This window comes from Acanthopagrus latus, chromosome 19 (genome assembly GCF_904848185.1).
Source record: "Acanthopagrus latus isolate v.2019 chromosome 19, fAcaLat1.1, whole genome shotgun sequence".
NCBI classification, from domain to species: Eukaryota; Metazoa; Chordata; class Actinopteri; order Spariformes; family Sparidae; genus Acanthopagrus; species Acanthopagrus latus.
Genome location: NC_051057.1, coordinates 13979407 through 14001825, shown reverse-complemented (window position 1 = coordinate 14001825; position 22419 = coordinate 13979407). Strand labels below are relative to the sequence as shown.

The window sequence follows — 22419 nt, the reverse complement described above, 5'->3', positions numbered from 1 at the left end:
GAGTGATCACATTGAAAGGCACATGACTTAAATAATGTTTATTCCCAAACATACTAATCAAAAACCTGTACAAAATATGAGCAAAATTTAAAAAAACAGAACTTTGATTGACTGACAGAGGGGAGATTAATGTGACGACATGAACCATTTCTGTTATATAACAACATTTATTCAAGTCAGACATTTCTTAGAATCTTATATTAAGCACAGAGGTCATCAATAGTAAACATTTCTGACTCTGTCATTGATCCACACCTGAGTAATGACACAATGAGATACTGTAGTGACAGGTCATTCTTCCCAAACCTCAGTCTTCAAATCTAACATCTAACAAGAAAAACATCTCAATTTGAATCAAACCAAAGATTGTCAGGTGATAGCATATCATGTACACCAACAATGTTGCAGTAATAAAGGCATTCATACATTAAACTTTAAAGTTGAATATCTAATCTGGCACTTTGTAGGACTCATTTTCATAAAAAGGAATCAGAATAAAAATAGAGTTAGGGTTATATTATCCAAAACTGTTCGTGTGAAAACATATTTTTGGAAGACATTAAAATCTTAGTTGTTTTTCTCTTAAAAAAAAAAAGTGCTGCTATATCATGACAAGTGCTAACATGACCATGAAAAAGCTTATTCTATGGAAGAGTCTGCATTATTTATTTTCTCCGAAAGTGAAGAGGATCATATGCTAGAGATCAAGCTCAGGTACTGCATGGCACACATAAAGACCCACTGACCCTGCAAGATCATGTCTGACACTGTACGCAGGATCTTATTGTATACAAAAAGGCTTGGCCACTTATAGGTTCTCTGGTTATTATCACAAAAAACCCCACAACTATCAGTTCATATCGTATCACATGATAAGGAAAACAAGGTGAACAACGTCAAAAAACAAGAAAAGCAAATTAAAATTCATGCTATGCTGGTCCTTGTCAGCGCATCGCCTGATAATATCTGTGAGGAATATTGAATCCCGAAGAGGAATATGAGGTGTTGAGATAAGTAACTGAGAAGGCGGAGCTGCAGTTCGGTCATATATATGGAAATCTGTCCCTGTCTGTCTCGCACTTCTTCAGCAGGCCTGATGCGATGGCTTTCACTGCCCTCATAGTCTCAGTGCAGGTCGGGTTGATCAGGGATTCGGGTAGGAGGAAGCCGAAGTATCCTGTATCCCTCAACTCAAATGCGAACGCATACGGAATCCCGTTTCTGTAGGCCCAGTCGATGGAGCTGCCTGAGCTGACGTCTATAAAAAAGTTGGAAAAAAAAAAAGAGTTAGAAAAGCTTGGAACAAAATGTTTATATCATCATGTCGAAATGTAATTTGGTGCCAGTGCCAGAGGTTGAATGCATGTTGAAACACAAGTGGTCAACCAGATACATTTGCATTACAAGGTGACTGTGGCCTAAAAAAGAGCAACATTTGCGTCTTTTCGTATCAGTTTCTGATCCTGGGGCCTCCCAGAGACTTTGATCATGCAGGATGAGCTGTATGAAGCCAATTCATGTATTTCTTGCTTCTTTTTGAATGTTTTAAAAGAAGTCCCAAGCTGCTTCAGTTCTTTAAAAAATGCTGTTACACTGTTATGTTGTGGAGTGCCAGAAATGTTTTGTGGCCTTTTCTACTTCAGCATTGTTGTATCTTAAACTGCCAAACAGTATATGCAGTAGTTAAAATAAGCTCCACCTAAAGAAAGTACAACACTAAAGTACAGCTTGTATAATCTAATCATCTGATAATATGAAAGTGTAACACTCATCGGGGCCCTTCTGCGAAATGAGTACGTTTCCTGCATTTTAAATTGTTTTGATCCTTGGTCTTCTTCACTTCTGAGACCAAGTGGATTCAATTTGAGCTGATCATAAAAGCATTTCATCCTTATCAGTGTTGCATCTACATCTCTGCATGGGCTTCCTCTCAAGTACACTGACTGCAAGGCTAAATTGATTGGAAACTGGAAACTTCTCCCTATTTCACAGCGCGAATAGGGATCCATTTCACATGTAAAAACCACAAATGAGGTTGACAGGAGTGCGCAGAACAACAGGTGCAACACGACAAATTGTCAATTCTGTTTCATTTGTCTAAAGCTGGAAGAGAACAAAGAAGTGAAAGTGGAACAGTACTCACACAGAGTTGTGGAGGCAGGTCCATATCTGTACCTCACTCCATAGGCAGAGTACAGGGCTGTCACTGCATTATGAGCTGCTAACTCCTAGACAGTGAAACACAAGGCCGTGTCACCAGTGGTTCTATATGTGTCTTTACAGTAGGCTTTAATATAAAGACGTTCCTGTTAGGTAACTCGAACGGTAAAACCACGCAATAGGCCACTGTAGGTGATGGCTAAGAATATTATCCTATATAAAGATTTGCTTTTGGATGTCTTACCACGCAGTTGAAGTTGGGAATAGTGGCATACTTGTAGGAATAGGGGTACAGCAGCATTTGGGCGTAGGCGTGGATGGATATGTACGCCTTGACACGCTTCTTGTGCTTGCGCAAGAACTTGGCGACAGCCTTGACTTCAGGTTCAGACTCAGGAAATGGACCACAGTATGTGTCATCACAGGGATGAGAGGAGGCACCCTCCTCTGGAGGGGGAAAGAAGAAAAAACATGATAGATAAACACAGAAAAAAGATTTGGTAAATTTTACATCTGAATTTTAAATTAAAAAAGGAGGCGTAAGGATACTAAGAGTGATACTGTGCAGGGGAGACTAATGCATACACAGATTGAATTCACCACAGTCACATTATGATGCCAAGGATAACAGAAGCCAAAACCTAAATGCTTTGCAGAAACTCTGAACACAGTGCCAAGAGTAGGAAATAAAGCATTCTGGTCACTGTTCATGTGATGTTTGTGGCTCTGACAAGCACAAACATGCTTATTTGTGGACAGTGGGTCCCTTCTCTCCAACACACACACACACACACACACACACACACACACACACACACACACACAAGCACGTTTGTGGCTGCACGTGCTGTTGCTTCTAATTTGTTTTCAGTTATTTCAGGAATTGTGTGTAGAATTAGTGAAGCTTAATCAATTCTCCCATTACAGAATTGTACGACTGACCCCACACTAAAGTTACAGTTAACTTATATATTTGTAATTCTTACTATCCATTTATCATCATTATTAGTTTTATATTTCATTTTAAATTTATTGCTGTATTTTTAATGTAATATCACATAATTCATTTTCTTTTTTTGTCTCACCTACGGTTTTTCTGTTATTTAAGTTATTTCGGCATACATGTAGGCAATTTAGAGTCCCTCCATTTAAACACAACAGGTTAAAACCACCAACATCAGTTGGCTGCTAATTAAGATCTACCATATTGTATCGCATCGTATCGTATCACATTGAATCGTATCGTATCGAGTCATATCGTATCGTTTTGTATCGTGTCATGTCACTTCGTGTCGCATCGTTACGTATTGAACCATAACTGTTTGTGAAGTCGATTCTCTTTGATTAAACAAGAGATGGGGCTCTGTTGGAGCAGAAACATGGAAGAGGGGGGTAAATTGTTGCAAAGGGCAAAGCTTCAAAACTTCAAAAGCTTGAGTTCTCCTCTGTCTCTGAACTTGTGTCACATCTCTGTAGGTCCGTCTGTAACACAAATGTCTCTGCTATATTCTCGGAGCGCTCCCGCAGTGATGATGATTCAGCAGAAACCCCATCCTCCCACCTCCCACCAGAGACTAACCGACATCAAACACAGATTGTTGTCACCACACAAATACCTCTTCCCCCGGCTCACACTGATTCATACACAGAAAAAAACTACATCAGCAGCAGAATATGACAAGTGTGCGTATCTCAGCTTGGTGTTCTCATACTCACCACACCATTTCACTTTCCAGTTTCTGTTCGCGTCCACTCCCCGGCAGTGGAACTTGTGATTTTTGGACCGCGTTTTCCTCCAGAACCGATCCTACAGGGGGAAAACAGAGACACTGGCATTGTGTACATGTGTCCACTGACTGCCAGGCTCATTGAACAAATGGAGCTCCAAAACAATCCATCTGTCACTAATTCAGCTCTGCTTGGTTTATTACTAAAAGTAGGTATGTAGACAGAAGTTGAGGGGCATTTTTCACTGTATTACCTGTAAGTACACTTGCCTAAAGACAAAAAACACACTGATGACTATCTGCTGTGTAGGTTTTCAATTACTGTATAAAATTCTGATCCACTTGGACACAAAATACTAGAACACTGCCTTGAAAATATTCTGATTCTGTGCGCTATTACGATTCTGCATTCATGTACTTGCACCTGAATGAAATACAGAAAATAAAGCACCTGAATATTGCAGAGAACAATGTCTAAAGGCAGGATCTTTACTGTGTTGTCTTGTGTAGAAAGACCTACAGTACCGTGGTCCAGCTGAAGTGATATCCATCCACGTTGAAGACGGGCATGATGTAGAAGTTGAGCTGGTTGAGCAGTCGTCTCGTCACAGAGTCGTACTGGTATGAGTTAATGGCCTCGAATCACAACATAAAACAGTTTATTATAAAACAGTGTATTGTTTGATGATGCAGATATTCATTTGTTTGTTACCTTTTGCGTGAATACTGTCACAGTTACACACAGCTACAATAGGTTAATACTCTATACAATAGATGGGGATTGCAGTGAGGAGATCTGGGCAATGGGTTAATACTGCTAAGACACGAGGTTAATATCCTTTAAGCCTTATACAAAGATGGCACCCTGACCTCCAGTGGCCAACCTGAGTTACTGCATTACAATACATCAAACGTCCTCCCTTGATATTCTTAAATTTGGTGGTTTCTGTCTCGGTTTCTTGCTGATATTTCTCTAATTGACTCACTTTCTCACTAATTTTTCATTCTGTGGGGAATCTTAAAGCTGCAACGGATGGTTGTTCTCACTGTCGATAAATCTGTTGATTATTTTCTTGATTAACTGATTAGTTGATGGTCTATAAAATATCAGAAAATTGTGAAAAAAAATGTAAATCAGTGTTTCCCAAAACCCAAGACGACATCCTCAATTATCTAGTATACCTAGTAAACCAGAAAATAAACACATTCAAGAAACTTGAAACTGATTAATTGTTTATCAGAATAGTAGGTGATTCATTTAATATCAGGCAACTTATCAGCTGATTGTTGCAGCTCTAAAGAATTCCCCAGTGAATTATTTAATTAGTGTAATCTCTTTGTTTTGTCTCACACTAGATGTCATTTCAAGAAGTGTGCACATAGAATGACTGGAGAGAATTCCTTAAAAAACAGGCTGTGACTCTTGATATAATCTAGACTTTCCTTTCATTATCTTTACGTTCACACACTCATCTGGCATCTCAGTAGTAAAAAAAAAAAAGGTCATTAAAGGTTGTTGCAGTTAATGTCGGGCTCTGGTCTTCTAGCCACGACTTTAAGGGCATGATGGAACTTGTGTAAACGTCTGGGTTATGCTCAACATCTGAACGATAAAGGGTGTTCTTAAGTATTTCCGTAACTGCACGTGACAGATGTGAACAGATGTTGGTTTTGAGAGACCAATCATTACAGACTGCTATGGAAACACTGTGATCAAACAGTGGCTCAATATCACAGGACACAATAACAACACTACCTCTTTGACGAACCACTGGCAGAAGGCAGGTCCTATCCACTCTCTGGCGTGGACGCCGCAGTCGATCCACACGGCTTTCTTCTGATGGCGACTTCTCTTTCCTATCTGACAGGAGACAAGCAGGATATTTCGAGTGCTGCCGCAGCCTGCATGTCGCTTTATTCTCGCGTGTGTCTCGTGCTCTCTCTCCTACCTGAAGCACGTAAAGTGGCCTCCCCTCGTACGACTTCCCGATGGAGAACATGTCGACCAGGTGGGACTGAGTTCTGTTCATCTCAAACATCCAGCTCTGGATCTTGAGAAGGGAAAATGATGTAGAAGAGAAAAATGTTATTCAAGGCCTTGTTTGCAAACAAAACAGGGAAAAAGATCATGATTGATTTAATGTGATTTTTCTTTTTAGGCCACTGAAAGTAATTCCAAAGCTTGAATGAAAAGATATATTTATGCATGTAGGCTACTGTCCAGGCACACATATGCATGCATATTTAGTATGTGTTTTTTTTTTTTTAGTGAAGGAGGGGATCAAAGCTCACAGTACTAAAGATTTGTGTGTGTTGAATTCATGCTGCCTCATAGGGCCTGGCAGATTCATGAGGCAGGAGCCTGATCCGAGTTTGGGAAAATAAACACTCTAAAGCTGTGAAGTGTCGTCTCTGTGTGCGAGAGAGAGCGCGGGGCGCTGGGAGAGAGACCTGTGGAATGGGGTAATTGGGAGTTTGAGAGCGCCTCGGAGAAGCGTGTTTGTTTACTCTGTGCGTGCATCAGATTAGAGAGCAGTGAGGAGAGTGAGAGACAGGCGGGCAGGCGGGCAGGCGGGCAGGGTAGATGGTGGGCTTCACATCTACCTCTTCCAGAGAGTGGTAAACCTCGTAGTCATACTGAGACTCTGACCTCCGCTTGCGAGACGAGCGATATCCCGTCTGCTTTTCAATTTCCTTCTGTAGATTGGAGATAAACACGCTGTGGATGGAGGAGAGGAAGTCAGACAGACACATATCAGAGATAATAGCAGCTATTGCAACAACCTCAGCGGTAAGGCTGAAACAGATGAGTGCAGTCATTGAGGAGCATGTTTTCACTCAAGAATACTTTATCTAAATACCAGGATACTTTTCATTATTTCTGCTTTTGTACATAATTGGTACCCCCTTTTTCAAAAACAGAGTTGAAAATTCTGTGTTTTTATTGGTCAATACTTTATACGATACTGCTTTGTAGCTCACCATAATTAACAAATGGTAAATTTCTAGTTTATTAAACTTCAGTAAATGCTTATTTCACTGTTAAAAAAAACATTGAAATGCTTTACAAACCATTTATTAACCATTTACAAAGTTTTTTTATCATCAGTTGCAACTTGACAATAAACGATTGCTTAACAATTGCTTTTCTAAAGCATATTCATTGTTTGTAAAGAGTTAAATATCGAATAACATTTCATTGACCATACATTTACAATTTATTAATGTTATTACAATATCCTCGCTTACTTACTTATCCTTGACTGAGTGAACCGTTAAGAAAAAAGGCAAATGTAATAATAAACCATCATGCCTGACGTTCTAATTAATGTTATTCAACAATAATCAAGCAATTTTCTGGGTATCGCAAGAACTGTAAATACTAAAAAATCTAAAACTAAGTCTAATATGATGAGGTAGGTGAGGTATGATGATGAGGTGGTTTTCCAAAAAAAAAAAAAGTCCAATGCTATACATTACATGCCAAAAAAGCAACAAATGTTAACATCTGAAAAGCTGTAAACACAAGTGCAGCTACTTTTGAAAGATGACCAATGCGACTAACAGAAACACGCGAGAGAGACACACATGTGAAACTTTGGTCACATTACAAGTGTGTTTTGCCAACATGGCGACCTAAATGTTGTTACACTTCTTATAGATAACCAATCACTACTATCTGGTCATCAAAAAAGTCTTCACTCTAGCTACAATTTACAAACCCTCACAGATATGGTTGATTGGAGTGCAGTGCCCCTAGCTTTCGTGAAAACCTGTAAACAGCATTTAAAATAACTGCAGATTGGGATTGTGTTGAAGCTGCAACTAAATTTCCATTAATGTTACATTTCTTGTGGTTTCTTAGAGGGTTTAGAGAGTGTGTACGTAAAAGTTCCTTTTGACAAGTGACAGGTTTGCAGATATTTCCATTTAATCATCTGTTACAGTATGTGAAGTACATCATATATCTGATGGGTGATAAGAGCTGGTATGAAGTGGCGGATCAGGGGTTCTGGATTTATTGTTGACTCATTCCTAACACCAATTACGTAACCGCGCTCACTCATCTCCTCGTTTTCCAGAATCCAAACCGGTTTTCTACACCAGCACTCACCCTGTTGATACTGATCACACCACTGCTGAAACATGTTAAGCCACAACGATGATTATCATTGTCACTATCTATTTATAGCCCGCTCTCGGGTCTGATCAGAACCGATGCCTCCTAACTTCTTCACTTCCCACTCCAACCTGAAACAGAGGGTGTGTACTTTATAGCAGCTTATGTGGGCAGCCAGAAGTACACTTCCTCATGAGGTCCATTTCTAAACATAACTTCCTCGATAAAACTAAAAAAAAACATGGATTACGTCCCTGAAAATAAAATGAGATCTTTGACACCCAAACCACCTACAGACGACTGTCCCCGGACGTTTAAATCATTCTCTCGGTCAATCAACACAGAGCAGGAAAAAAAAAAACCCTCGTCCTCAGATCTGCGATTCCTCCCTCAGGACCGTGATGACAATGGAATTCTTTCTGGGCGCGGCTGCTTTGATAAACCTCCATCATTTCAACGTTAATTTTGAGGAGGGATGGGGGCAGAGAGATGAAAGGGCTGCTTTTGGGAGCAGATTGGGAAGAGGAGCTCTGATGTACCGGGTGTGTGTTTGTGTGCGTCCCGGCTCTGAGGGAAGGCCCTTTGCATGCAAACTAAGGCAGACTCTGCATGTGCAAATCATACACCCGGGTTGGGGAAAGCTGTGTTATTGCAACGGCCTTTGAATAACACATGTGTCTCGGGGTGTTGAGGCTCTCCTAACGAGATTGCAAGATGTGCGAGGCAGCGTGTGTGCCAACTGTGGTGCGTCCATGACGTTTCGGCTGGTGGTCACTGCAGTCTTACCCGTAATTAATACGCTGCTGCTTTAAGCGGGCATGTAAACCCCGCGTGTCGTTGCGTTTCACGTGGACGTCCACCGTGGCATTTTTACAGATTAGTGAGGCGGTGTTGGGCTGCCAGAGGTCCACCTACAAGAAGAAAAGGACAAACACGTTAGATTAGGTTAAACACCTGTATTCATGGAAAACATGTGGCTAACCTGCTATTGATTGAATAAGTAATAAATATATGTATGAAAATATTTCTTCAAATTGCTAGCAAAAAAACACATGCATTAGCTATCCAACATTGATCCTTTCTCTATCTGACTTTGTGTGAATTTATGAATTGATGCATGATACTAATATAGGCACATAGGCTCACCTCAGGCTCAATCCTATCCATTTTTCAAGATTTTCATTCATTTGTCAGGGAGTTACGCATGATCCTGATGACAAACATCAGGCGTATTTAGGTGGCTGGTCTCTATATGTGGATCCAAATTTAAATTTTAGATCTAGCAGACTGAAATATGGTTTATTTGATATTAGACTACACTGGTAGAATCAAATGGGACTGCTGGGCCGTTCCAGTTTTAATATTTTTTTTACTGTGGCACCACAAACTAAGTTGGTGGTCTGTTGTGACTTAATGAATGCAACCGATTCCAGTAATACTGAATTTTATAATGACTACGGGTTGCATCGGAATGAAAATTGTTGTTTTTGTGCATTTGCTTACGTACAGTATTGAATTCTTCCATGTTTGTGTTATCAAAAATACTGAATTTAACCAGGTCTGTATCGGCTTTACTTTTGTTTTGGACTTTCTCATCACCTACATCTGCATCATAGATGTGGGTAATCTCCTTATGTCTGGCCTTTTCATACTGTCAACTAAACTAAACTGAACCAACTCAGCTTAAGGTTTTTAAAACCCACACCTTTCAGAAAAAGAACGGCCTCCTTATCTGACCTAAGTGTTTAAAACAGCCCCAGACATTTGGTGATCATGACCTGAACTGTTTTCGGTATGACCAGGACAGTTCAACATTCCTCCGGTCTCTACCTTCAAGCGATGGACTGAATCAGGGGAATGCTGATGACTGTACAGACTTAATGGGACAAAAACACGCTCTGCCGTGCCCCATCAACGACCTGCAGCGAGCGACTCTCCCTCCGCTTCCCTCTCTGCTGTTTGACCTCATATTAGCAACAGGAATCCATGTCCTTCAGCGCCGGTTATCAAGCTCCTGATAGCTGGTTGTGTTGGCTTTAGCTGAGACGGACGCCCATTGGCTGTGCTAACTGGCTATATAAACACAGACACCATGTGGGTAACTGATAAAATAACAGGGAGACAGAGAGAAACTCAAAGAAAGAGAGTCTGGGGACCGCCGATCTACAGATGATGCGCACAGTAGTCGCTGCACAGAATCCTCAAGTGTTTTCTGTGTTTTGCAGACGCGAGTGAGCGTCCTCACCTGGCTTTCATTTGCTCCACAGCATTGGAGCACAGACAGGCAGGCTGGCACACATGCTTGTTAATGTGTCAATTGGTTTAATGGTTTACAGAATGCATACCAGATTAATTTAACGTTGTTTAGAGCCAGAGGGGGAGAAAAAAAATCCTGGGCAGGAATGCGTGTTGCCCTCTAGTATAAACCCGCTCTGCGCTTTTATGGCGTTTCCAAGTGGTTGGGCACCGCAAATGTTTTCTGCGCCGCTCCTCTGTTAGCCAAACAAATCAAAAAACACATAGGCCAGAGAGGCACTTAAATAAATAATCCCTGATCAGATAACGAAGCTCAGCACGAACAGTCCTCTCATTTTGAAATTTTATGGCTGGATTTATGAGCCTGAAAGATGCATTCTTTGTCTGCTTTATAAATCTTCTGTCTCCTGATTTTTTTTATGTGTTTTTTTTTTTCTATTTTGTGTGTGTGTGTCTGTGTGTACAGGGCATCTATAAATTGAATTTGGGTTGTTTTGGTTGATGTAAGACTGGCGTGGGCAGGACAAGAAAGGAAAAGTTATAGTTCAATAAAAAAAAAACAAAAAAAACGCTGGCTTTCCTTAGGGCAGATGAGGCGAAGCTGTAACTTGACTTATAAACAGTCAAGTAAAAGAAAACATGTCCCCCAAAGATAAACACAGTTGTTAGCGAGTATTTTCTGTGGCCTAAATAGGTCACTGTCTTGAGAGTCAGATGAGAATATGACATCACCCCAATACAGAGTGAATATGCATCTGCAGCCAGTGGCTACACATTTAGCTTAGCTTAGCATAACTGCAAACAGGCGGAAACAGCTAGCCCGCCTTCGTCCAAAAGTAACAAAGTTCGCCCACTAACACCTCTGGTGCTTGCTAACCAACACTTTTTGGTTTAATCTGTGCAAAAAGAACAAGTTCTGGGCGACTGTATTTATTTCTTGGCTTCAGCTGTAGCAGAGACACCAAGAAGTTTCCAGTCCTCGAGACAGCTGGTAAGCTAGCTGCTAGCTCCTGCTTTATATGTATTGGACGCTCAGGCTGAGAGAAAAACATGTTCACACTGTAAAGTTTACTCCAGTTTGAAGAAGTCAGGAAACAGCAAATACAAATACACTGAACATTTCTTAACGTGACTTTTACTTTAACTCCTTTTTAAAAAAGTCAGTAATTACCTTAAAATGACCAGGTAAAGTAGAGTCTTACATTTAAGTTGTACAAGCAATTCAAAATCATCATCTTACTTTACTTGGTCATTTTAAGGTAATCGGTGTCTTTGATTGTTTTTCAAAGTATTTACAGTGTAGGGTCATCTGTCATGTATTCAGTAAGACGTGAGGATGAACTGATTAAAGAGGAAATCCAGCCCGCTCAAAAATGTAACACGTATAACTCAGTTTAATTGTTGTATTTCATCAAGACAAAGAACAGCATGTCTCACCCCCAACAGCGTGAAAGACTGCTCAGATGATGTCATCATAGACAATGGTGAAACTCCTCCATAGTGAAATAAATCATAGGACGCAATGACAGCGGCGGTGGTGATTTAACGAAGATACCAGTACATCTGTTTCACAGATTTAATGTCTGGAATATCTCAGACGAATCCTCTGTGATGCAAGAAAGAGACAGAGTCAAAGATACTGTGTCACTGCTCCCCTCCAGCAACACGGGGCCTGTGGAGATTTCTGTTTATTTCAGTTTATCCTCTGGAATGATCAGATCAGTGATTCGATTCACCGTCCTCCTACTTTCAGCTGAAAGCTTTTGGGTTTTGGAGTGTTTGCAGCAAGAAATCAGAAACTATCACCTCAGTTTTTTTTTGTTTTTTTTTTAGGAAATCGGCACTGACACTTCTCGGTATTTTGTAGACTAAGGGATTTATTGATGGAATAAGTTGCAGCCCTAGAGTGGGATCCAAGTAGAATAGGACCCCTTATGGCCACTGACAAGCTCTACAAGTATAACAAGGTATTATATTATGTTTCATTTCAGGTACCGTCAATCAGGAGCTGAAGTAGTGACAATGCACAAATGTAACTATTAACTTTTTGTGAAAATCCAAATATCTTATCCGGACAATGCATAACGTTGGTGAAGTATTTGCTTTACTGGGTGCATTCAGGAGCTTTTGTGTTTCTTTTCTAGGCTGCCCAGAGTTCACCTGTCAGTCGAACAGGTGAGGTAAAGTTGACTTTAACCTTGTTTTACCTAAAAGGCAAATCGGTCCTGCAGGTCAGACTCCGATCGATCACAGTGGCTCTCACAGCTTGTTATTGCATGTTCTCTCTCTCTCCTGTTGCAAGTGGAGGCTCTCCAGAACTTCTGCCTTTTTCAGGGCAGATCAGCCACCTCAGTTTTGTGTTGCTGGGAAGCATTGGAGCTTTCCGGAGCTGCTGGATGGATGGCTTTGCCTTCTGACCCAGTGGTGGTTCTCCAGTGGCTGCTCAGCCTGTTTCAGAGCTACCACAAGGGTGATGTTCTCAAGTTTCTGTCAGTCCAGCTGAGCCACGTAAGGAGCTTTTGACTTCTCCATATCTGGCAGCAGGGAGGATTTCTCCTGTTGCAAGCGGAGGCGCTCAGTCTCAAGCAGAGACTTTGCCTTTTTCAGGGCAGAAGCCATCTTCCTGGTCTCAGATTCGTACTGCTCCCGCTGGGCCTGATGGGAAGCCTCTTCTTTTTGTTTAAGAAGAGCTTCCTCCATCATACGTAGTTTCTTTTGCAGCTTCTGAGCTTGAGCCTTCTCAAACACAAGATCTTGCTGTTCGGCCTTGCTCTCAGAGGTCTGCTGCTCAAGGTCAGCTTGAGTGGTCCACGGCGGCTCAGAGAGAGTTCTGAGTTGTAATCTCAGATCCTCTTTCTCTGCCTTCATTTTGTCCAGTTTGACGTTGAAGGTCTTTGCTGATGGACGTTTGCTGCTTGAGGTCATGGTCATTTTTCCACAGTGACTCACGGAGCACAGTGAGCTGTGATTTCATATCGTTGATCTCTCCTGAGGAGTGGACTTTGGCATGAGCACCAGCCAGCTGTGCTCTCAGGGCTCAAATCTCCTTCTCCATCAGCTCCCTCTCATGGCTCCACTTTTTATCTTCTTGGAGCTGACTGAGTATTAATGCCAGCGTCTCCACGTGGGTGACCAAGTTGACTTTCCCATTAGATCCACATAGTGTGAGCCTGGACTCAGTGTCCTTCAGCATACACCTCGTGTTCTCTTGTGGAGGAGGACGCTGGAGTGGAAATGAAGGCTCAACCTCCTTGGACATGTTTGTCATGTCATCAAGCTGCGTCTCCTGTTGGACCTCTGTGTTTCTTCTCTGTCTTCTTGGGTTTCTCTTACCACTAGTACCTTCCATGGCTGCACTGAAATTCACTCTGAATGTACAGTAGGTCTGATTTCTTACTTTAAACCGGAGTCAAAGAGATACTGAAGTTCAATACAGAATATGATAAATATTAGGGACTAGGGGTTGATCGATTATCTGCCCCGTCCGATATTGAGTGCTGACCGAGTATTTCTGTTTTTTTCCATCAGATTGCAGATGAAATAAACGTGGCTGTACTTTGGCTGTGATGGGACATCCTGTCACACAAGGTCCCGCCCACAACACTATCTGATTGGTAACACTATACAATAAACAGCCTATAAACAATGAATTACCTGAATCTGCACTGTAACAACAAATTAAATTGATCAAATATAAATTTACTGGAGAGGAAGTACAAAGCCGCATGAAATGGAAATACTCAAGTAAAGTACATAACTTGAGTAAACTGTATTTAAGTTTTATTTCATCACTGGTTGACACAAAAACATGATTTTTTTCCCCCTGCAAATGAATATCGTTCCCAAATATCATTACTAGTCAACCCCAACTTCAGTTTACCCTAAACTGTTGCTGCTTCTGGACATGCAGAGCAATTCATCTCCCAGAGGACTTTTTTATTGGAAATGACACACATGCCACCAGGTGTTTGGACCAGCAAACGTGAAATATTTTGTCAGTATAACTTAAATGTTGTCAGCCATCGAGCAAAACCAAACGAAATGTACAAATCCTGCATCATGACGCGGAGAAATGTGTAATTTTGGTGCTGATGGATCTGATTCTTGATTCTGCATTCTGTAGTGCACGGCGGTTGTTTATTATTTGACCTCACGCCTCGCCTGGGGGCTGAAAGGTTTGACTCTGGCACTGGAGGCATGGCACTGTGGCTAAGCCACTGAAAACACAGCTAAGTCCACAGCTGTCCAAACAGTGCAGTGCCACTGCCTCGGCCGGCCTTGGAGCACCGTGTCCGCTGCCCTTACATACATAAAACTCCGGCTAGGTCCTGACCAGCGGCCTGGCTGTGTTCTGTTCTCCCTGACCGCAAATCACAAACATTTACTGAACCCTCTTTTGCCCTCCTCTGTTCTTTCTCCGCTGTATTGGTTCTGGACGACTAAATGACAGGCTGACCTGAAACTTAAACAGATTTCATGTATGCAGATGAGGTATCTGGCTGCACAAACACAACCCAAACAGACCAAACTGGACTCAAAAAAAGCCACGCTGCCACATGGCTGGAGAAATTCTGACACTGAAATCTCCACAACCCTCCACAAGAAAGTCTTGAAAATACTTTCATTGGATTTTTCATGTATTTTTTTTATATATTTAACTGAACAATCATGTAGCCTTTTGCCCTGAATGTAAACACATCCACAAAAACTCCGTAAATCTAACTTAAATCGAACTAAAACAAGCTTTGAAAGAGCTAATTAGAAACAGGAAACTTTCTTGGAGAGAGATCGGACAAAATAGTGTGAGATGCTAATAAAAAAACAACAAATAGGCTGTGAGATTGCAAAATGAAATCACTGCAAATGCTTGTGAGCAGGCTTTGTGTTGAGATTATTTTAGCAGACAAAAAACATTTCCTTTTCATTTTTAAACATAAGATCTAAGTTTTTTGTCTCAAAACCATCCTCAAAATGCCACGTTTGCAGTTCTGAAGAAATCATATGTTCTTTATCCATTCAGCAAATTTTAAATCCAAAGTCTAAAAATAATGAACTCAGCTTTGGAATTTTTAGGTTTAAAAGTTGTAGAATACAAATCTTGGCAGTTGTTGAAAAAACAAACAAAACAAAAACAGATAGAGAAGCAATATGTTCAAATGACACATCACCTCCCAAAACAACTATTTAAATTAAATATAACAAGTACAAGTACACTTTCATTTTCTGCTACTTTAGACTTCCTCTGCACTAGATTTGGAGGCAAATATTGTAATTTTTCATCCACGACATTATTCAGTACCTTTAGTTACGAGTTACTTTGCAGATTGCAGTCTGTGTCAGAGCCAGTGTATCAAGTTTCAAATCAGTTTATTTTGTCTGCAATCATATAAAAAAAAATACATAATTCAATAATCAGAAAAATACTGAATATATGACCCAGTAATCAGTCAACCCACACTAGACAGTACATACTTGTAAATTTGTGTATAATGTACTTTTACTTATATATATATATATATATATATATATATATATATATATATATATATATATATATATATATATATATATATATATATATATATATATACATATATATATATATATACATATATATATATATATATATATATATATATATATATATATATATATATATATATATATATATATATATATATATATATATATATATATGTTCATCACTCCATTAGGGCGTATTATTGAAGTGATTTACCAATAAAATCTCTGAATCATTTCTGTTTGTTACATATTTTCTCACTGAGATCAATTTTCATCAAAAGTCAGATCCATTCAACTAGGACTGGTTATTAATGGAAAAGGCTCGCTGGCAAAAAAACTGATATTCACAAATATGCTCTGGTATTTCATAAACACTCCAAATGCACCATTCATCTGCAGGGGAATAATAAACCTGGCAGAGCTAACCCTTTTAAATGAATCAACTGTTCAATCAATTATTCAAAGTGGGTCCTCGACTATTTGCAGAGCAAGTCTATAATTGCATCATGCTTTTAATGCTTTACAAACAATCCTCGCTATGTATTTGCAAACCAAAACAATGTGCAGAGGAAGGTCATCCACGCTCCTGAGGCTGATCGGTAATCACTCCCAAATGTGTTTGGGGAAAAAGAGGCAAGGCCTTCGTGTCCTCCAGGGTTCCCCCGCTAATTTAGATATCTTTGAAACACATGTTCATATAATTTCCAAACACTCCGCATCATTATGGAGAAATGTTTTGTATTTTCCTCCCATTCTTCTCTCTCCGGGGGGGTTCTCACTGAAATGAAATACAAGAGCATCCTATCAACTGTATCTCGGTCGCTCAGATGGGGGGAATATGTCCTGACTGTGACGGATGACCGCACTCGGCTGCTCGGCCCTGCCTATCGCTGTCCACCAGCCTCCTGTCACATCACCCCCTCTTTACCACCGCCGTCACGCTTCACTCTGTCTGTTCAAGTGTCACAGACAGACCGCTGGGGAATTATAGGTTGATGTGAAGAGAATAATAACAGATATTTTCATTTGAATACATCGGTCGGAGAAGTTAAAAAAAAAAAAAAAAGAGGCTTCGATGACAATAAAAACAGAAAGAAAAATGAAGAATTATGAGCCAACCTTCATATGTCCCAGAATATTCTTGAGCGCTTGGACCTCCTCGTCATTGCTCGGAGTTATCCTGAAGACTTGATCACTGCAAAAAAAACAAAAAAACAACAGAGCTCCTCTCAGTGTCAGTTTACAACAAGGATCAAAGTGCCTTAAAGGGGTTTATTACAGTGCTAAAATTCACCGCCACAGTGCAGGGATCCATTTTCAAATCTCCAAAACATTTGGGTCGATGAAGTCACAGGTAATGAAACCTCCTTTTGTGCTGATTGAAGGCGACACTTATAATAGCAGACGTTTGATGCTGAAATGGGTGGTTCCTCGATCCTATAGATGACAGGGTCAAACCCCAGTCAGACAATCTGCGCGAGGCGTCATTATGGGATTATGTTTCATTGGCGGCACCTGGAACTGTTCTTTGGCAGATACAGTAGCAGAAGCTGTTTCACATTCTGATACTGTTGACACATCAACAGCGGAGGACGTGTCATGTCTGCGCGTGGCGTTAATACACAGGAAATGAATCACACGTGAATGTAATACTGCAACGTGAAGGTTGAAATACCGCACAAGGTGTTTCACTGGTCATCCCTTATTGTTTATGTGGTTGAAATTCAGGACAAGATGAAGCTTTAAATGAGGGGAGAACTTTCAGTCGTTATTTACGCACTCTCGCTCTGATTGGAAAGTGAGGTGAAGTTTTGTAGTTTGTGCACAAAACATTGTTGGAGCGTCACAGGAAAGGAGCGTTGCATCATTCTTGTAAACAACTGAAAGTAGATGGCGGATGTAAAAGCTTCATCCAGATCACCTGGTGTAATCAAAGTCTCTGAAAAACCCAGAGATCAAGGCATGATTTAAAAATATGTAATTTACACCCTCGACATGTGTCGAATGGACGCACACTCTTCCAACAGGGCGGGCGGCGCTGCTAATGCTTTTAGCTTAGCAACTGGGATTACACAAAACAAACCGTACGACGCTATTGTGTCCCATCGACTTCAGTTGTTTAAGAAATGTTTTGTGGACTACAAAACTCCCCCTAACTTTTCTGCCGGCATGGAGGTGACTGGAGATTCATTCTTGGCTGAACTTTGCTGGTTTTGACAACTTCATAGAATTATGTTCATCAAGAATTGAGAAGAATTTCATGTTAGTCAACAGCGGAAAAAAAAAAAAAGTTCATGTAATTGTTTTAAATTTTTTTTAGATAGAATTGAGTTATAATTCAATATTTCACTCATTAGACACTAATGTTATTCAGCTCACACTGGTCTTGGCACTCACTGAAACAAAAACAGGCAGCAGATAAAGAAGCTCGAGCCTGTCGCACTCAATCCGCAAACCACATCTTTCATATCGACTTGCTCCCAAACAAAGACACTCTTTATATCCTCACCATGACTCTAACACATCATTGCTCTTGCTCTGCAGATCACACTTTCTTGAGGTTAAAGCTAACATGCTGACAGTAATTCATTACAGTCTCTGTGTCTGCCGAGTCACCTGCCAGGTCACATACGTGTCCACTTTCATCCGTTCATGTCTTTAAAACCTCTTTCTTCCTCTCTACCGTTTCACTTATTTCAAAGAGCCTTTTTTATTTATTTTTTTATTTTTTTACAATGTGCCACACAGGAAGCTGGGCCCCCCTAAACAAAGGTGGCAGTGGGCCACTCTGAGGTCTGAGGGAACAAAAGGGTCCCGGGGTGTCCCACATGAACGGCCACCCCATTTCAGCGACCACAACAACACGCTGCCAGGAAACGGCCTGATTCGACAGAAGACGGACTTCAAAGCGAACAGGTGGTCGGTAATATTCGGGGGGAACTGACTGAAACTAAGGCAGACGGACTGATTCTCAAACTTCAAAAAACAACCTTGAAGCATGTTCTGTTATTATAGTTTATTCTCTCTGTCTGAAACATCAGAGAAATATGTGATTTAGTCAGGCTGCTGTTTTTTGTTTTCACCGGTCTCGGAGAAACTAAGTGGCACCCCAGAGCTCCACTCTAGTCCAAAAATGATCCTTCTCTTCATCTTTCGTCGATGACGGACTGTTTTTGCTGCAGCGCTGGCCGGGCAGAGGCCTTTTGCTTTCGCGTCTACCAGCTGTGGGGCTTTGAGAGGTAAAGCTGTCCTTAAGTTGTCAGTCTGTTGATTCCCACAGCAGTGCTCTCTCTCTCTGGGATGGAAGCAATTTTGCTTTTAAGATCCAGCGCTTGCAGACGTTGACTGTCTTGATACTGAAACACAGTACCACCATCATTTCTCCATTTCCAATATTCAGTAACGCCAAGATGCTCTGTTAAAGGTGCATCATGTAATGTTCTGGCAAGACATTTTAAGAGAAAGATCTACAACAACTGGATTTTTAAGCCTATACTAACAAAATAAGCAAACGCTCTTTGTCTTCATGACTGAATAAACTATAGAAACTGAACACAAGTTCATGTTTTACTTTGTTTATATGTGGCGGACCCTGCCACCTTTCTACCTTAAAACAGTGTTCTGAGGAACCTTATTTCCCTCTGAGAACCGCTTGTTTGTTCAGTTATGTTTATTACCTCACTAATATTGTAAATATATCTGTAAAAAGCTCATTGTGGGGCAAAGCAGAACAACATCCACCACTCCCCTGGTTTCTGAGACAAACCTCCCCTCCCGTCACGCTACATATCGGGATTTCGGTGCCAAATCAGAAGTGGTGTGAGTCCACAACTTTTGGAGTATATCCAACGCGTATGTTATTTGAGACACAGGGAGGTAGGGGGGGGTTTCCAGCAGAGGTGGTCTGCCTACACTAAAGGCTCTTTTTAAAAAACAGACCATAAACCCGTACATGCCCCAGTCATGCCTTCCATGGCCACTGTATGTTTACCCAAATGACTGTACATGCTCAGCTCCCGATGGCCTCATGGCAGACCGGCTATTTGTCCATACATCAAGGAGAGGAGCGCCCCACATCCAGCCTCATAAACACGCAGACAGACTGCCATGCCAGGACAAAAATGACTGTTATGACAAATTGCGCTCTGTCTTGTGATTATAGAAGCACATGGCTACACGAAACAGACTTAGTAGTCACTGCCATCCCACGGCTATAATTTCTGAAATGAATACTTGGAGCAGTTTGACAGGCTGCTGTTGCTGCAAGCATCCCCGTCTGAGCCTATCCTGAGCCATCTGAGTGTTTCCCTCTCTCTCGCTCTCTCTCTGATGCAGTCTTATCCAAACTGCCATCAGACACAGACTAAAAGCATTATATTATGTCTCGAACTGGATGGAGAAGGTGGTGAGCAAAAAGACTTTCTTTGTTCCTTCTCTCAACACGAGATAAAGCCCGTCTCTTCATGTGGAGTCTGCAGGAAACTTCTCCTCTCTCTGTGCGCTTCGAGGGGCTCACAAATGAGCCTGAATGGGCAGGAGGGGGTCTTTACTCACCCAGCGTAGCGGTTGTTGTACAGATAGGCACCGACGGGACATAGCACGCTGCTGCAGATTATCACACAAGCCAGTAAAACGGAGGCGCGAAATGCGCTCCCGTGGTCCATCCTCGTCCGGGCAGGTCAGAGACAGGCAGGATACGCGCCGATCGATCAGGACAGAAGTGCGGTTCGGCTCAAAGGACTCGGAGCCGGCGCACCATCAGCAGATTGGCAGGGAAGTGGCCACTCCAGTCGCGCCGCGCTCTCTCTCCCTCCCTCTGACACAGAAGGTGCAAAAGGTGCGAAAGTCGGTCATCTGGCACAGGGGAAGCATTTACCACCTCTTTGAAGCTCTGGAGGGAAATTGCAGGGTAGCGGCTCGTTTTTAAAGTGAGGAGGACCCGAGTCACGTGGGTCGGTGTCGGCGAAGTTGGTAACTGGATCCCCGATCACTGGTGCGCACTCTGTGTGTGTGTGTGTGTGTGTGTGTGTGTGTGTGTGTGTGTGTGTGTGTGTGTGTGTGTGTGTGTGTAACCAAAAGAGTGAATTTTAAAATGTCACGTCATGTGTTTCTCCACATCTGAAGGGATGCACAAAGTCCTGAAGTGTATCAAGTATCATCTTTATCACTTGAGAAGAACAACAGGCTCATTCTTCTGCTGTGCTCAGCTCAGCTCAGGCTGCTTTGAAGAAGACACTCTGCTTTTTATCTTGTCCTTGTCCTGATAAGAGATTTGAGAGCCTGCACGGGCTCAAAGGTGCTCTGCTATCTCCTGGTTCACCTTCATACAAGTGATGCACGTTCAGATCAGAATACAGGCCATAAATATGCTTTAAAGGTGCAATATGTAAGATTTGGCCAGCTGTTGAATTCATGAGGGCTCACCAGGAGCTCAGATGTGTTGGTGTCTTCACTGATAGCGCAGGAGCTTTGGACCAAGATGGTGTCGTGCTAGCTGGTTAGCAAGTGAAACATCCATAAACGCTGTACAGCCCAAACTGTTGTTTCAGGGAAGTTTATAATGTTTACAGCCACAATTTCTACATATTGCACCTTTAAAAAACATCTCTACAGCTTTTAAAGAAGTTGCACTTTTAAAAGCAAAATTTGTTACAAATATCCTGACAAAAAGCCTGCGCCAAGAGCAAACAGGGTGAAATGAAATCAAATTTGTCATCATGCACAATGTTTCGCTGCTGTATTTATCTACATTGATGTCTCGTGATCCCTCATTACGTTGCTTAAAAACATATCAAAAACGGTTTGTTTTCTTTCATCTCAAATCACATGTTAAAATGCAACATGCAAATCAAGATACAAATAAAACAGGAGAGACTTCCCTCCACAGGACCCTTCCAGCACCGTTTCTGCACGCTGGTGCTGAGACACATTCAGTGGTGCACTCACACGTTGCCCTATTTATTTTTACCACACAGAAGCGAGCACAGAGGTAATTTGTAAGTTCACCAAATCGTAGAGAGAATGCGATGCTGCATTTGCTTTTGCAGTGAAACCTAAAGACGAATAAGCACGCTGAGTCCAAACAGAATATATCAGTCACAGGCAGACTTGACCACTCCCACATGGAAAGGAAGGACATATTAAATCCAAAACACAATAAATGAATTTAGCTGATCCAGTCTTTAAGAGCCCATTGAGCTCCTGAATCCTCCGTTTCCTGTTCGCTTATACCTCGACACGCAAAATCCAGCGTGATAAGCAGCTACCAGCCCTGTCAGTGCCTTGGCCCGGCTCCACCAGGGATCCCTCCGTGGAGCTTTAGGTGGCTCTGCCTGTTATTCTAGGCTTTTCGTGCCTCTGTTTGATCCTCTACTTATCACCCAACATGGTGATTAAATGTCTAAGTCAACTGCCAGCCCTTTCCTTTTGTGATTGCATGGCAGCAGCACATTTTTCACATGCTTCTCTCCAGTGTCAACAGTGCACCACCTGTTTTACACCCAATTACTGTACGACAGACCCGGAGCCCTCCCTCCAAACAGACACGGACTTTACAGTAGACAGGGCAGGAATACTGTTTGTGACGACAGCCACCTTGATGCACAGGAGATGGTAGATAAGTGGTATTAGGCT

The 22419-nt window shown here is 41.6% G+C and overlaps 1 protein-coding gene across 3 annotated transcripts; it reads right to left on the bottom strand.

The window, feature by feature from the left end:
* Positions 1-23: 23 nt before the first annotated feature.
* On the bottom strand, positions 24-20688 carry cpa6 (carboxypeptidase A6). 3 transcript variants are annotated; one of them, XM_037078374.1, is made up of 11 exons: positions 20341-20688; positions 16906-16981; positions 8794-8918; positions 6492-6606; positions 5837-5938; positions 5644-5748; positions 4413-4523; positions 3877-3967; positions 2405-2607; positions 2144-2228; positions 24-1258 (listed from the first exon to the last, which is right to left on the bottom strand). In XM_037078374.1, exons 1-11 carry the CDS (start codon positions 20448-20450, stop codon positions 1044-1046), a joined length of 1338 nt encoding a protein of 445 aa, XP_036934269.1. In that variant the 5' UTR covers positions 20451-20688; the 3' UTR covers positions 24-1043. The 3 variants fall into 3 exon arrangements, with proteins under 3 accessions (XP_036934269.1, XP_036934270.1, XP_036934272.1); XM_037078375.1 differs by lacking the exons at positions 16906-16981; positions 20341-20688 and adding an exon at positions 11701-11826; XM_037078377.1 differs by lacking the exons at positions 16906-16981; positions 20341-20688 and adding an exon at positions 9154-9198.
* Between the last annotated feature and the right edge of the window lie 1731 nt (positions 20689-22419).